Raw genomic sequence first — 18,126 nt, forward strand, 5'->3', positions numbered from 1 at the left:
ATTGTTTCATATTTCCGTTCGTATTGTAATTTTCTAAAGGAATTACGTATATTATTATACTTTATTTCCAACAACTTAAACAGATTGGTTTAATAACACGATTTGTTATTAACTTGTTCCGTTCTTATTTCAGAATGGAATCTCAACCCATATTTTCTGCTATTCCCACTCTAGGTGCTCCCACTTCTGGTGTTCCCACTTCTGGTGTCTCTAAAGCTCCTGTTGTGTCTGCGATTATGACATCTGTTGTCTCTGTTACCTCTATGCTAGTTCCACCATTGCCTACTGCGGTGGCAACTCAGGCTGAAAAACCTGAGAAGTTTGATGGTGGGAACTTTAAACGTTGGCAACTAAAGATGTTCTTTTACTTGACAACGTTGAACCTTGCGAGGTTCCTGACTGAAACCGCTCCCCAAGTCTCTGAAGGGGAGATGGATGCTCAAACTGTGAGCACGATTCAAGCTTGGAATCATTCAGAATTTTTGTGCCGCAACTATGTCTTGAATGGCTTGGTTGACTCGCTCTATAATGTTTATTGCAAAGTAAAGACTGCCAAAGAATTATGGGAGTCATTAGAGCGCAAGTATAAAACTGAGGATGCTGGCACCAAGAAATTTGTGGTGGCTAAATTCTTGGATTTCAAGATGGTTGATTCAAGGACTGTCATGAGCCAAATTCAAGATTTGCAGATTATGCTACATGAAATTCATGCTGAAGGAATGACACTGAGTGAAACATTCCAAGTTGCTTGCATGATAGAGAAACTGCCACCAAGTTGGATTGATTTCAAGAATTATCTCAAACATAAGAGAAAGGAGATGACCATTGAAGATCTTGTTGTTCGTCTTCGTATCTAAGAAGACAACAAAGTTGCCCAAAAGCAAAGCTATGTCCCAACAAAGGCTAATGTTGTTGAAAGTGGTCAATCTTCACGAGGTAACAAAGGCAAGGGACGGGTTGAGAAAAAAGGCAAAGGAAAAGGTCCAAATCTTGCAGCCAAAGGTGGACTTGTGAAAAAGAAATTCCAAGGTACCTGCTACAATTGTGATAAGCCAGGTCATAGGGCAAATGAATGCAGGCAGCCCAAAAGAGAGACTACTCGCCAAGCTAACATGGTTGATGTGGATAATCTGGTAGCTATGGTCTCTGATCTAACTATGATGATCTCTGAGGTTAACTTGGTTGGTTCTAATACCAAGGAGTGGTGGGTTGATACTGGTGCCACCCGCCACATCTGCTCTGATAAGAATTTGTTCAACACCTTCAAAGAGGTCACTAATGGTGAAAAACTCTTTATGGGAAACTCCGCCACTGCTGATGTGAAAGGCGAGGGTAATGTGATCTTGAAGATGACTTATGGAAAAGAACTCACTCTGCAGAATGTGTTGTATGTTCCAGAGATTCGCAAGAATCTTGTGTCTGGTTATCAGTTGAATAAGTTTGGTTTCAAAATTGTGTTTGAGTCTGATAAGGTCGTGTTGACCAAAAATGGTTTGTATGTTGGTAAGGGCTATGCCCTCAATGGTATGTTCAAAATGAATGTAATTGCTATCAATGGAATGAATAAGACCAGTACTAGTTCTGCTTACTTGCTTGAGTCTTATAATGTGTGGCATGGTCGACTTGGTCATGTCAATTTTAATTCCATTCGTCGTTTGATTAAATTGAATAGCATACCAAATTTTCATATTGACTCAAATCACAAATGTGAAACTTTTGTTGAAGCCAAATTAACAAGGCACCATTTAAATCGGTTGAAAGAGCTACCGAACCGCTTGATATGATACACACAGATGTGTGTGATCTAAAATCCATTCCCACGAGACATGGATTTAAGTACTTCATTACGTTTATCGATGATAACACGAAGTATTGTTATGTTTACTTACTGAAAAGTAAGGATGAGGCAATTGAGACTTTTATTGCCTACAAGAATGAAGTTGAGAATCAACTTGAAAGGAAAATCAAGGTTGTACGAAGTGATAGAGGTGGTGAATATGTCTCACCTTTTGCTGAATTCTGTTCACAAAATGGAATATGACATGAGTTCACTGCACCTTATTCACCTCAATCAAATGGAATGGCTGAACGAAAGAATCGAACCTTGAAAGAAATGGTGAATGCCATGTTGGTGAGTTCTGGTGTCAATCAGAACATGTGGGGGGATGCCATCCTATCAGCAAATTATCTTTTGAATAAGATACCTCACAAGAAAAAGGATGTGACCCCATATGAGTTATGGTGGAAGAGGAAACCATCCTATGAATATCTAAAAGTGTGGGGGTGCCTAGCTAAGGTAGTTGTTCCACTACCTAAGGCCCAAAAGATAGGACCCAAAACTGTTGATTGCATTTTTATTGGATATGTTGATCAGAGTAGTGCATACCGTTTCCTTGTGCATGAATCCAAGATTCCAGATATACACAAAGGATCGATAATGGAATCAAGGAATGCCTCATTCTTTGAAAATATCTTTCCATGCGTTGCAAAAGAATCTGGAAATTCGTCTAGGGTAGTCAATGAAAGTGTCCAAGATGAGACACCTAATGAGCCAATCCAAGAGGAACTGGAACAACCTGAGGAAGAAGAAATTGAGCCTAGACGAAGCAAAAGAGCTAGGACAGAAAAGTCTTTCGGTCCTGATTTCTACACTTATGTGGTGGAAAGTGAACCTCAAACTTACCGTGAAGCGGTAACTTCCTCAGAAGGGCCTCAATGGAGGGAAGCCATCAAAAGTGAAATAGATTCTATTTTACAAAACCATACTTTGGAGCTAGTGGATCTTCCTCCGGGATGTAATCCACTAGGTTATCGATGGATCTTCAAGAGGAAATTGAAGTCAGATGACTCCATTGACAAATATAAGGCAAGATTGGTGATCAAGGGTTACAAACAGCGAAAGGACTTTGATTATTTTGATACATATTCGCCGGTAACTCGAATAACCTCGATCAGGTTGGTACTTGCTATTGCCGCCATTAGAAATTTGGAAGTTCACCAAACGGATGTGAAAACCGCTTTCTTGAATGGAAATCTTGAGGAAGATATTTACATGGAGTAACCTGAGGGATTTATTGCTCCTGGGCCAGAAAAGAAAGTGTGTAAGCTTGTTAAGTCTTTGTATGGATTAAAACAAGCTCCCAAACAATGGCATGAAAAATTTGATAATGTCATGTTTGAGTCTGGGTTCAAGATCAATGAATGTGCCAAGTGTGTATGTGAAAGACACACCAGATGGATATGTTATCTTGTGCCTATATGTAGATGATATGCTCATTGCTGGAAGTAATGACAAAATGATAAAGTCTACAAAAGATCTCCTAAAGGCAAGGTTTGACATGAAAGATATGGGCTTAGCAGATGTGATTTTAGGGGTTCAAATCACACGAACCCATGATGGACTTGTTTTAAGTCAGTCCCACTACGTGGACAAAATTCTTGAGAAGTTCAATGCAAATGACTCTAATGTAGCAAGGACTCCTATTGATACGAGTCAACATCTTGCAAAGAACAGAGGTGAGCCAGTTGAACAATTACAATACTCAAGAATTATTGGTAGCCTAATGTATCTGATGAGTTGTACAAGACCAGACTTGGCATATGCTGTTAGCAAGCTAGGTAGATATACAAGTAACCCAAGTTCAAGTCATTGGAACTGTATGACCAGGTTACTTCGGTATTTAAGGTATACTCGTGATTATGGCTTGCATTATGGCAGATATCCAGCAGTAATTGAAGGACATTGTGATGCAAATTGGATATCTGACACGAATGATTCCAGAGCAACAAGTGGGTATGTATTTACACTTGGAGGGGCAGCCATATTGTGGAAATCGTCTAAGCAAACGGTTATTGCTAGATCCACAAAGGAATCAGAGTTTATCGCTTTAGGTAAAACGGGTGAAGAGGCAGAATGGCTACGTCAATTTATTGAGGATATACCAAGATGGCCTAGACCGGTGTCAGCCATATATATACATTGTGATAGCCAATCGGCAATTGGTAGAGCTCATAGCACAGTGTACAATGGTAAGAATAGACATATCAGACGTAGACATAATACAGTACGACAACTAATCTCTACAGGAGTTATCACTGTTGACTATGTGAAGTCAAAGGATAATATCGCGGATCCGCTAACAAAAGGCTTAAGCAGAGAGTTAGTTCAGAAGTCGTCAATGGGAATGGGACTAAAACCCATGAAAGGCTAAGCTTATATGAAGGAAAACCTAACTCAGCTGACTGGAGATCCCAAGATCTGAGTTCAATAGGAAACCTAATTGTATGAACTGGCGAGGTCACTGTGGGGGGATTTGATAAAACCCCACGCCTTACAAGGGAGTTTATAATAGGGCATAATAATCTTCCTAGTCCATTCCTAAAAGGGACAAGTTATAAGGTTAAGCCTATGGCTTTTAATGATTCGGGTAGCCTACGTGGTGAATCACCTATGTGAGAGAGAAGTGGGGTCGCTTCTTAGGGTATTGATGGGGGCACAATACTTAATAGATCTCGCAGAACCAGGCGCATGTCCAGGACCATAATGGACATAACTATGAGGACTTGACTTTGTCAGGGATAGTCTTGTGTGAAGCGTATTGTCGCCTACACAAATGGCAGACGAGTTCAAAGGCATCACCGTCTACTCAGAGCCAGTAGACTAAGTGCGTTTCATGAGCGAAGGTTCAAAGGGTTACACCTACCTTTGTATGCAAGATTCAACTGTTGAAATTTGAATGGGACACTGTTGTTTCTGAGATCGACCTCCATTCATGTGGGGGATTGTTGGGAAAAAGTGCATTTTTCCACCACTTTGGACATCAATAAATATATGGTCGTGTGACATATATCGTGAACCGTTTAGTGAGTTTTGTAGTCTCTGGCCAAGGCTACGTAACAAACTAAGATGCGTCCAAATTGGGTTAAAGGGGAATGAGATATCGAGTCTCAAAGTTGTGTGTTTGATGCATAAGTTGAGGTTAGAAAACCTTGTCCCACATTGGTGTGGGATATAAACTTTCACTAGTTTATAAGTGGAAGTTTCTAAGCTATGTCAAGATCTTGTGTTGTGTTTTACTCTGACTCCTACCCGGGCGCAGGGGGGGTTCAGAAAACGGGATTCTGGGTCAAACCTCTCTGAACCAATGCGTGTACGCGCGACCTGCGGACACGAATGCAGCTCGAAAAATTGGGGCCCGCGCGGGGCTCCTTTTTGCTGCGATCCGAGATAAACCCGACCCGGGTTTTGACCCGTTTAAGAAAGATCTAGAATAAGCTTTTGGCATACTCTGAAATTGATATCATAATTATCAGTCTTGTAATTGATAAATTAACTCACCAGTATAGATGTTTTATAGTCAGTTTTAATTAGCTTCTTTATGATATCAGTTACAGATTTGTGTGTATATAAGGACCTATCAGGTTTTGAAAGAAACACATAACAACACACAATTTCGTAGCACATACACACTGCTCTATCTTTTGCATATTCGTTCTCGTAGCAACATCCATCCCTGTGTTCCGTTCTTATTTCAGGCAAGTGATCAACGTCCGGCAATACGCTGCTTTAACCGGTGTACCCTGGGAACAGACGACGAATCTGTTTAAGGGAATTGTGTCAAACACAAGTCCGGTTCTTCTTTATTGTTATTACGTTTCTTTGTTTTGCAGGAACCTTTTCAGTTTGCTTCTTTTATTTAGTTCTTCCATTCTGTTCTTAGTTTTATTGTTTCATATTTCCATTCGTATTGTAATTTTCTAAAAGAATTACGTATATTATTATACTGTATTTCCAACAGTTTACTCTACATATGCATGGAGTTGAAAAACTTTATAAGCTCCTCGAGTCCTCGTTATGTACACATTTTAATTTACTTTTGTTTGCGTAAATTTTGTTCACCAACGTCACATGGTTTCTACGATGACCTTTAAACTTAATAGGTTCTTTATTCATGAGCAGGTATATTACGTGCCTTATGCTTTTAATATCTATGTGTCACTACATTCATAGATTAAATCACAATTTTTTTCTTGTAAAGAATCTTCAGAGTTATTTTGTACAAAGTTGCGAATTGAATTCAACGTATTTTTTCAACACATATATACTTTTATTTAACCTCCTGGTTTGAATTATAAAAAAATAGCATTGAATTGAAAATGAATCAATCTCGTTTGTCATGACGCATGATTAGTCTTGCATGTTTCGAAAGATAATGTGACATTCGGGTGCACGTCGTTTTCGAGAGTCTTGTTAATTAAGTAACCACACTTTTTAATTTATTTCTTTATGTTTTGTTATAATTTTTCCTAAAGTATGTTTTGTTACAATTAATGTACGTGTATATGTGTACATACATTATATTATGTTACTTTTGCTAATATTAAAGTCATAGACCTAATAATTGATCATGAACCAACCATCATTTCGAATTAAATAACATTCATAAACTTTCCTTTTACCAAAAGCCAAACCTTGGCTAGTTAGCTAGCCGGCAAGCTCATGAACATATTTGAAATAACCACGCAGATGAAACTTGGAAACAGAAGCTAGATTGGATAAACAACATCATAAAACCAGAAGGCTGGATAATAAATATATAATTAATAAAAGGGAAATGATATATGATGTTAACATTATCTTTATTAGATGATGTTTCCTCACATACTCACTAACATCAATTTTTACGCATGTCAAAAGCCCCTCATTTATTTTATGGTTTGTGAGAGTAACATCATCTTTGTGTTGACATTATCTAACTTATCCACTAAATTAAATTGTCTTTAGAGATAGAAGTCAAAGATTCCATCTTAATTTTTTGTGAGATTGGAGGTCGCTAATTTTATTTTAAATAAAACCTAGAAACAACCTTTAATTTTTTTTAAGGGGTTGTATCCCAATATATTAAAAAAATTGTTATTCTTAAAAAAAAACTGTTATTCTTAAATATGAGTGTTACACTTGGTATGAGGAACAAAGTTTATTTAAGAGTTCATTTTTTTATTCTCGTGCTAAGATCCAGTTTTTTCTGACTCCGTCTCTGCTAGACTATTAGCGGCTGGGTAGATGGTATTGGTACGTATGTGATAACTTATATTAGATTTTATATTTACATATACTAAAAAGAACTTGCTCCAAAAACTTATTGACCAATCACAAATTTACACTTTTTAATCAATCACAATTTGACTTTTATTTTCAACTTTGACTTTAATTTACACTTTTTTATTTCCAACCACACTTTTTAACCATTAATTCCAATATAATAGATAAAACATAATATCTAATATATATCCAATAGAATAATAAATAATATATATTCAATAGAATAATAGTTAATATATATCTTAATTATATTTTCTATCATAATATAAATACTATGATTTTTTAATATTTAAAATCGTTAAGTGTGTCATAATCTACAACTTTGATGAACATATTATGATTTTTTAATATTTAAATATCGTTTATGTATTGTATATCACAGTAAACAACTTCGATTGAACAAGTTTTTAAAAATATTTCACTATGATAGATCAATTTTTTATTACTAAAGATTGTAAACTAAATTTTAAATCATAATAAACTAACATATAATATTGAACTCGTGTATTAGACACGGACCTAAAACTATTAGATTTATATTTACATATATAATCTAGAATTGTATAGAGCATATATATACAACTTAAATTAAATGTTATGAATATAAATTTGATTTCTATCTATTATATCATTTAAATCCGCGACTTTACCGATTATGTGTTGAACGTGTAAGATCGTTCATTATTGAACTCGATCAATGAAATATTCTAAAGTATAATCATCCTAGATGACATTACAAGATCAATGATTATCCAAACATTTTTCTAGTTCGAAACTCAAGTGACATTCTTTAACTATCTCACTAAAATGAATGTTACATATAGAAAATATTAAACAAATTAGTAGAAATATTTGATTTCGTAAATTATTCAAAATCGACTCGGTTTGAGTCGAGTCGAGCTACTCAAGTATGTTTTCGAGCCGAGCTCAAGTATCAAAATAACAAATTTGTGAAGTGCGCGAGCCTTATCGAGCTTCTATAATATTACATTTTTACCCTTTGTATGTAAATATTTAATTATAAATATAACTATTATTATTATTTATATAATTATTATAAATATATCTATATATATCTTATCAAATAGAGTCGAGCATGCTCGAAATTGTCGGTTACATGATCAAGCTTGAGTTCAAGCTTGGAAATGGAAACTCGATCGAGCTCGAATTGAGTTACGAACTTCGAATTCCAATGTTTGGTCGAACTTGAGCCTCACACCATATTGGCTTAATTCTACTCGTTTACACCCCTAACCAACATGAAAGGACAATGGCGGAACTTGAACAATTATTATGGAGAGGCGAAATCCAATGAGACATAAAATTTAGCCTTGTTAAAGAGGTTAATATGTAAAATGAAAATTATTTTTAAAAAATATATAAAAAAATTGATATTAAAAACAAAAATTTGAAGGGACTGGAATCCTTTTGGCACCTTAGAAGTTCCATCCTCATGGAAGGACACATTAGCATAAAGTAGAAAACAACACAATACCCAACAAAGTGGAATAAAACACAAAAGGATTGCATAAAGAAATAGAGAAATGTTCCCCACAGGAGGGGCTTGTTTGTATTTTTGTAGTAAAAAATATTGGCGCAAGTATCTAGGGGAAGACCGTTCTAGATACACCCAATCCATCTCCACATGGCCGTCTTTAATGTCTATAAATAGTTTACCCACACGTGTCAATTCATCCCCTCAATTATGGGATCTACCTATTTATAGTATCCCAAACCATGTTAATGTCCTGTACAAACCACCCACCTGGCATGCCACCACATCACTTTGTGCACATGCCTTCCTTTTCTCATTTTCCATTTACGAGTTCACGTAGTTTTCCAAAATTAATTTTATAGAAAATTGCACTTTTGATATCTCAAAATGGTAACTTTTGCACTTTAGCCTCTTACTCAAAAAATTGCAGCTTTCATATTTAAAGTTTTGTGTTTTTTTTCAGTTTTGGTACCACATTCATACGGCGTTAATTTTTGTCGTTAACACACTCATGTAAGGGGTATTTTAGTCTTTTTTTCCCCTCATTTTGAGAAAATTACACTTGTGATACCTCAAGCTGTCAATTTTTTCACTTTTGGTACCTCAAGTTGTTAATTTTTTCACTTTTGACAAACATATTTTTATAACATTCTCCAATTTCCATCTCACATATCATCATCTATCAAACAACACACATTCATAAATAAACACACATGATATATTTTTTTTACGACTTTTAAAAAAAAACCCAATGGTGTCTATCCATTCTTGAAATATTATATGTTGTTGGTGTAATTACAGGTGATGGTGGAGAAACTGAATGCATTGGTGGATCGATGGCCGGAAAAAACTCATGTCGTCAGAATACGCACCCACCATCAATCTCTTTTCTTCATATTATTGAAAACCCTCTCACCCTTAAATTACCCTATTCTTCGATCGGAATATGCCACAAACGAGATCTGAACAGAATCTGTTACAGATGAATATATTTGCTACAAACGAGATTAAATAAAAATCTCTAGCTAAGGTGGAGGTCGTGGTGCCTGGTGGGGAGGGAGATAGTCGGCAACCCTTTCTGGGGGTGTATGATTCATATAAGAGATTTGAATTTATTTACGCATGTTTATGTATTGGATTTGGTATGGTATAGAGATATATGTATACATGGATATATGGATGATCGCAATGTGTGTTGATTTTTGAGTGCGTGTTGTTTGATAGATGCCAATGTATGAGATGGAAATTGGAAAGTGTAATAAAACTATGTTGTCTACTTGAGGTACCAAAGGTGGAAAAATTGACAACTTAAGGTATCAAACGTGTAATTTTCTTAAAAATAAAAGGGTCAAAAGACTAAAATACCCCCTACGTGAGGGCGCTAACGGCAAAAATTAACGTCGTATGAACGTGGTACCAAAACTGGAAAAAAAACACAAAACTTTAGGTATAAAAGTTGCAATTTTTTGAGTTGAAGAATAAAAGTGCAAAAACTATCAATTTGAGATACCAAAAATGTAATTTTCTCTTAATTTTATTCGAATAATTACTAGTTGCTGCCCTTTTGAATTACTAGGCGAATATTTAAGATGTATATAATTGGATAATGATATGTATGCTTAATAAATATTTAAGTGTGTAGAATTAAAAGTTCACACTTTTTATTATGAACTTTTATAATTATTTATAACACCTCATTTGTCAACGTTAACTAAAAAGATAGCGTGAACAAATGAGGTGTTACAAAATAAATATGAAATTTCACACTGAAAAGTGTAAACTTTTAATTCTACACACTTTTAGTTCTATGTATTTTTACACACATAAAAGCGTGACAAATTTTTTAATTTGTTTAAACTAATTAAAAGTGTGAATAAATGCAATATTATTTATAGTGATAAAAAACAAAACAAACGGGCGACATACCAAATGCGCGCCAAAAGCTAGCTCATAAAACACACAAGTTAAACAAATGTGATAAGCTCAAACACAAGTCTGCCACTGGATTACAATATGGTTTACATTTGTTGTGTTTAGTTTAAACAATGCTAGGCTGACAAAAGTTATGCAAACAACAAATTTTTACTAAGTGGTCCAATCAACGAAGATTAAAAAAAAAAAAAAAAAACCTGGAGATCGATTATCTAATAATTGGTGCAAGTAGTTATATTTGTAAAATGTTAGTGGATTAAAAATAAAAAAAAATAAAATACATGGAGATAAATACAGGAGATAGTTTAAAGCCCACCGTATCCCAACCAATCTTTTGTGGTATCTCGATCACACCTACTATTTGCAGCGATAGTCGCTGCAAATAGTGCGGGCCCCCTGTCTGTAATGGCAAATCTGACAAAAAATAGCGGCACCTGTCAGTAATCGCTGCAAATAGTTGGATATGGACAAAAATACCACTATTTGCAGCGATAATTGCTGCAAATAGTCTGATTTAATTACCAAAAGTCTGGTCGGGATACCAGCCGCTTAGTTTAATTGGGGATAACGATGAGTGTCGATGTAAATCCCAATCGAGCATTATAATTAATTCCAACAATTATAAGGGTTATTGCTTCTGTTTCGGAGCTACCATTACAAAGAGTTCATTCGATCGAATATAAAATATATGTCGTCCTTGTTAATCATACTTGATGAAAGCATTTATTTAGTAAACGCTATCTTTAATTTGTTATATAATGTAATTAACGAACCAAACTCCGTTGTTACTTAATGGTAGCAAGATAAAAAAAATAAAATAAAAAGAAATCTCGCAAGCATGATTTATGAAATCGAATACGTAGTCTATGAAAGGGCCGGGATTCAACTTTGGTCTTATTATGTCCACTTTATATAATGTTACATAGATTATATACATGTATTTTAATTTATTTATTGATACTGGCGAGTGAAGTTAAGTTTGATGATATAGACTTTAAGAATAAGGATTTGCTATGTAGATACGTTACCCTTTTCTAATGTAATTTCCACTTGCATATTAATACAAAAATAAAAATACAAAAATATATAATATAATTCGGGGAGTCAAATGTGACTATGAGTTAACATAATCATATTTACTTTATTAACATTTAATAATAATTCATTTCAAGTCGATGTTCTTAAAATCTACATCATATCTAATGGGTGGGTATGTAGGAAGTAAAAAGTCGAATAGGTCCCTGTATCATTACGTATCTAACACTCCACCGCCGTTGGAACTACTCTACTCTACTCTATTCTATAGGGCTATAATAATTATGATTATTATAGCTACAATAACACCTTACCATCTCCACGTCTTACTGTATGAGTATTATATTCTGATGAAGGTCTACTCTTTGGCTTCCATGTGTCAAAGAAAACACACATGGCATTCATCCTTCGCCACTTTTTATCCAACCCATTGTCAGTTTACCATCTCTCCTTCCTTCTTTACCACTGTGCCGTATCAAAAAAGGCCCGGTCACAAAGTATGTGTGTTCGTTTGGTTTTCCACTTTGCAAATAAATATAATATTGTATTAACAGTTTATGATATAAAACACATAAATTAAACTTATATCAATTTTGTACTTTTCGTGTCTTTCAATATTAAAAATTTATACTTAAATTTTATGTTAAATATACAATTATTCAAATGTACTTAGTTTTAAAAAATTCTTAATACTTTAGCAAAACCCAAAACTTTATATAATGGACTTTCAACATTCAAAATTTGACTTCTCAACCATAAATAATGATTTTTGTTTTAAGTCTAGTTTCTTTTTTACTTAATTAACGAAATGGTTAAGAAGTTAAACTTTCAAGCAATTTTATGTTTTTTTAATTAAAAAACAAAAATAATCGTCAATTATCTTTATTTTATTTAATACATACAGACATTTTTTATGCATTCAACCACTTAATATACTTAGCACTTAATAACTAAAAAAGAAACATATTCTTAGACTAAAAAATTTTCAGTTCGCATTTGAAGTTTTCTTTTTGAATGCTTTTCTCTAACATATAAATATATAATTAAACTAATAATAATTTTGATACTGTAAGGGTTGATTATATGAATATACAATACATTAAAACCTCTATAAATTAATAATGTTAGGACCGATATATTTTATCAATTTAACGAGATATTATTATATAGATAAATTAATATTTTATTAATTTAAAAAGGTTTTACGATGTAAGTTGTGAAGAAGACATTTGTGAGCCTAAAAACTTGTACGAGTATGCATTATCAACACAAAATGGCTGTGAATGACTTGCTTATATATCGTGATGTAAATAATGAAAGTTATGAGGTAAAAAATATTACAGAATATATGGCAAAATCATTCAAAATTTGGTAGATGACAAAGTTGAGGATGTCCAATAGCTTTAAAAAGAAGCATTGTAAAGGACAACAACTCTTCTCAACTTTATTGCAATACGAAAAAAACAATGTCGCATCTTGAGTACAATGAGAAGATTTAAAGATAAACTCAATATAGATTTAAAATTCAAACAAAAAAACAAGCGGCTTTTTACTAAGCAATTTTAAAATTTGAAAGCTCTTAATAGTTATTAATTTATAGTTTCGTTTGGACCAGTATAAATACACTGGATGTCAAAAAAATTATTATCTTATTATTTTATTGATTGGGTTCAATTTTGTACGGGTCCCAAGTTGGGACTGGACAAATTATTAGTTTTATTGAGGTTATTAATTTATCGAATATTAATTTATAGAGGTTCGTGTGTATAATATATTTGATAATATATTTAGACACATAACTAAACAACTCATTAAAAAGACATTTGGGGAAATTAATTTGCCAAAGTTCGTATGTAATGCTTCTGGTGTATCTTTATACACCTTTAGTTCCTTCATAGTTTTATACATTTTTAATTTTTCATCATTTTACACAAACGTGACAACTTTTTAATAAAATGTAACTAAATACAAATATTATTTGTAGTGGTTCTGTAGACTAAAGATAATGTTTCTCTCAAATATTACCTTTTTTTTTTTTTATAATAAAAGATTTTGGATATAAATGTATCTCTCAAATATTACCTTATAATAAAATGTATTTACGAACCTACACATATGACATACCATAGGAAAAAACAAAGTACTCAACTACTCATAGTAGACATATAGGAGTACTGAATAAAAACTATGGTTATGCTTTATGAATGGAGTGTTAACCAAGGTTAAGGATCACCCCCCACTAATACAGTAATACACCATAGCCGACTATATCTTCTAGCGGTTTATACATGAAACCAAATGATAAAAGCAACAAACAAAATACTCATAGTACACAAATCTTTACGCAAGCAGGAAAAAACATATGAATAAAAAGAATTAAAATTGTTGTTGTGTATTTTTTTTTCTAAATCAATGAGGTGTTAACCATGGTTAAAGACCACCCCCACCAATACACCACACCATAACCACTATCTCCCAGCGGTTTATATATCAACCCATACCTCTAGAAACAACCTCCCCATATCCTCTCAAAACTACTACTACTACTACTACTAAATAAATAAATTTCACACACACACACACACTGGCACTGCTATTTCCACCGTAAAACACGCACACAGAAACAAACAAAAGGAAATGGTCGGAGAAATAAACCAACAGGGAATGATGGTTCATGTACCACCATGGACATCCCTCATCGACGATCCCCTCAACCAACTCTCACCCTTCTCCCCTCTCAGCCCCAATGCCACGTCATCCATTTCCATCGAAGACTACGCTTACTTCCTCCGAAACGACGCCGCTTTACGCCGTTACTTGGAAGAAGACCTTGAAGCAGACTCTTCCGATTTCGACATCACTTCTGAGGCTTTTGCTTGCGATTCTTTCCGTATGTATGATTTCAAAGTCCGCAAGTGTACACGTGCTCGCTCACATGACTGGACCGACTGTCCGTACGCTCACCCCGGCGAGAAAGCTCGCCGCCGTGACCCACGGAAGTATAGCTACTCCGGCACCGCGTGTCCGGAGTTTCGTAAAGGGAATTGTAAAAAAGGAGATGGGTGTGAGTTTGCTCACGGTGTTTTTGAATGTTGGCTGCATCCTCATAGGTACCGTACACAGCCATGTAAGGACGGCGTAAGCTGTCGCCGCCGTGTGTGCTTTTTCGCGCACACGCCGGAACAGCTTCGTGTACTGAGTCCGAACCCGAGTCTTGTTGACTCGGGTTTCGGGTCGTCGTTTTTTTCAAATGCTTCCGACACATCGACCCCACCGTCCGAGTCACCGCCCATGTCACCCATGGACGGGGGACTCAGTCGGTCGTTGGGGTCGGTGACTGTGAGTGATATGCTGACGTCACTCAGGAGGTTGCAACTTAACAAGGCTCCAACTATGAGTCCTTCTTGGAGCATGCAAATGGGTCGGGCTGGGGGTGTTTCTTCTCCCCGGGCGGGGTTTTATAGTCTTCCATCTACTCCTACCCGACCTGTGACCCGACCCGGGTTAGGGTTTCCTGAGATCTGGGAAGAAAGTTGTGTCGAGGAAGAACCGGTTATGGAAAGAGTTGAATCGGGTCGTGGAGTGAGGGCTAAGATGTTTGAGAAGTTGTGCAAGGAGAATCCGTTGGATCTGGAGCGTGGAGACCCGAATTCGGGTGATGGGTCTAACCCGGATGTTGGGTGGATCTCGGAGCTTGTCAAGTGAATGGTATGGTTTCATCGTTACATATCCAAAGGAAAAAGCCCCCAAATTTTTAGTATATTTTAATTATATGGGCTATTAAACAATATGATTAGTTATTAAATGGTATTTAGAAGTAATTAGGATATTAGACATTTAGTTATAATTAATTATATATGAATCTATGTGAAGAAAAACAGAAGCCATTTTACCCACTCCCTTGTGTATTGTATATAGTGGTGAAAAGGGGAGGTTAAGTGTAAGAAGTGTTTTTTTTTTTTTTGGGAGGTGACTGAAGAAAAAGAAGGACGAAATGGGGGTGGAATTTAAGAATTGTTTTTTTTTTTTTAAATTTTATTGTTATTGTCAAGAAGGTAAAAAAAAATCATTTTCAGGTAAAGGGTGAGAGATGTAATTGTGGGAAATTGGAAGGGATCCTCATCCTCATGAAAAACTAACCCTCTGTTGTTGTAATCTTAATTAATCAATGTTGTACTTGTTATATTTGCTATATATTGTAGTTATATTAAAAATAATTTATATTACTTAATTACATGCATGCACAATGAGGGTCAAGTTGTATCTATTTCCATGTCCATTCACATAGATTACAACAAATGTACACTTTGTATTTGTAATAAGTTGTCTATTTTCGGACACACATGTTTGCACATTATCATGCTGGAAGTAATTCTAAACTTTATATGGAAGTAAAACATATATTCGTGTATTGAAGATCTGAAGCAGCAAGTTGTGGTGGTTTTGAGTTAGGAATCATTTGTTTTCCTTATTAACTTTCCTTTATGGTTATATCTATAAATGCCATTCTAAATACACTCTTTTTGACTAAAAATGTGAATTAGTTTTTGGAACCTTAAAAATCCTGGCTCACACGTTACAAAGCTATGGTTCATGTCGTGAAAAGGCCAATTCTTTCATTTCAATAGTATTTGTGGTCACTGTTTTTTGAATTAGTAATTGATTGATTCATAATATACTAGTAATATTTAGCCGACATATAACCCGTACACGTATAAAAATTGATTGGTTTTGATTATAGCATGAGAAGTCGAAAACTATGTTTAGATTGGACTGTCCCCCCTTTTTATTTGAAAAATAATAATCGTGTATTGAAGTGTCCCTTGAGAGAAGTATACACGAATTTTGTACATACTCTTGACTAATTCTTATGTGATCCGATCGACATCTTCAAATTTGACATAATGAGTCATGACATGATGAATGTGACATTATTGTTTTCTCGTGTTTCAATGTCAACAAAGAGGTTCATGATATTATTTTAAATCGCATTGATGATGACATAAGATATTCATGCTTGAAGACCTTCGTGATTCAGTCTTATATACAGTATTTATTATAAGTCGATGGTATAGGATTGTAATACGAAGTAGACACAACCGTCAAATGCATCAAGTGAAGGAGCAGGTGTGGAGGAGCAACAATAAAAAGCACAAAAATGAAAAATCTTTAAGTGGATACACAAGTTGTTCATATATAATACCACTCGTAGAAACTGCATACTGTCTAAGACACTCGGATTTGACCGGCTCCGTGTAGATCCTGTACCGTTGCACATCACTTCTTAACTCTATCCAAGCTCTTCCTATGAAGCCGGGATTGTACCCTTATTTTATGTCACCGTTTCAAGTTTAAAAATAATAAAGAGATGAACCTTAGTTTTTTTTTTTTAATGGTCCATTTTACTTTTGGCACATAGAGAAAGCGATACTCCATGAGTGCCAGTCTTTTAATTGATGATGTGATAAGGTTTGATGTTAAAATTCAACAGGTTTTAACTTTAACTTTGTGTAAATTTGCGGGTTTTGGTGGGGATTAAGACATTGCTCTTGCCTTGTTTGTCTTTTGTTTACTTTTCCACATAACATATCATTATCATGTCCCAACTTTTATTGTTTAACAGTCTTTGGCAAGCCCAGGCGAATTATTTGGTCAATATGGTTAACATTTACCCATGAAAGTGAAAGGAGATTGATGTTATCTACAGAATCACACACCCACTTCTTATCTTATCTTCATATGAACTCTTACTATGGGCTTATTTTGTGGGTTCAAACTTCCTTTGGTTATGCTTCTGGCCCAGAATGAAAAGAGATGGGCTGAATTTATTTTTATATTAAATTACATTTAATTTACCACACTTTTTTTTTTTAGAATTTGCTATAGTATTCATTTTTAGCTTTATCAGGACCATTTATCTTTCATGCACCTTATATGTTTTAAGTGGTGTTTGGTATGCATCTAAAATTGGTTATGTGAATGAAAATGTATGAAAGAATTATAAGATAAATTTTTTTTATAATTTTGTCAAGACATTGATTCGACTATAATGGTATAAGAGTAATGATATGTCCCTATAAATTATTTTTTCATTTATCATTTTCACTTTCAAACATATGACAAAATTTAAAGATATGATGAAGAAGAAAAAAAAAATAAGATTCATTAAGAAAATATCATCTATACTTTTATACTATTTAAATCTAAACTATCTTATAAAACATTTATTTTCTTTAAATTTCTCAAAAAAGAATTTGATAAACCCAAAACACCTTTCTCATTATTCATTTAATTAAATATCTCTACCCAATATACCTATAATAGCCTAAATGATATTATTTACGACATACATCATTCAACTATAAAAATAATTACATTACTATTTTTTTAACATCAATTACTTTTAAATTAATAACCATACCGCCACGCCGGTGCCACTACCACGACTACCACCCTCGTCGCCACCAAACGCAACCGCCGCATCACGCGAGTATTTGTCTATATTATAAAAAGAATAACCCATGTTGAAACTTACATGGAGAAAAATGTCTAAAATACCCTT

The 18,126-nt window shown here is 34.5% G+C and overlaps 1 protein-coding gene across 1 annotated transcript; it reads left to right on the forward strand.

Moving 5' to 3' along the window:
* Window positions 1–14,091: 14,091 nt before the first annotated feature.
* On the forward strand, window positions 14,092–16,957 carry LOC122591057 (zinc finger CCCH domain-containing protein 20). Its single transcript, XM_043763250.1, has 2 exons — window positions 14,092–15,272; window positions 16,640–16,957. The coding sequence occupies exon 1, from the start codon at window positions 14,202–14,204 to the stop codon at window positions 15,267–15,269; it is 1,068 nt and encodes a 355-aa protein (XP_043619185.1). The 5' UTR covers window positions 14,092–14,201; the 3' UTR covers window positions 15,270–15,272; window positions 16,640–16,957.
* Window positions 16,958–18,126: the final 1,169 nt, after the last annotated feature.

Source organism: Erigeron canadensis, chromosome 3 (assembly GCF_010389155.1).
Source record: "Erigeron canadensis isolate Cc75 chromosome 3, C_canadensis_v1, whole genome shotgun sequence".
Classification (NCBI taxonomy): Eukaryota; Viridiplantae; Streptophyta; class Magnoliopsida; order Asterales; family Asteraceae; genus Erigeron; species Erigeron canadensis.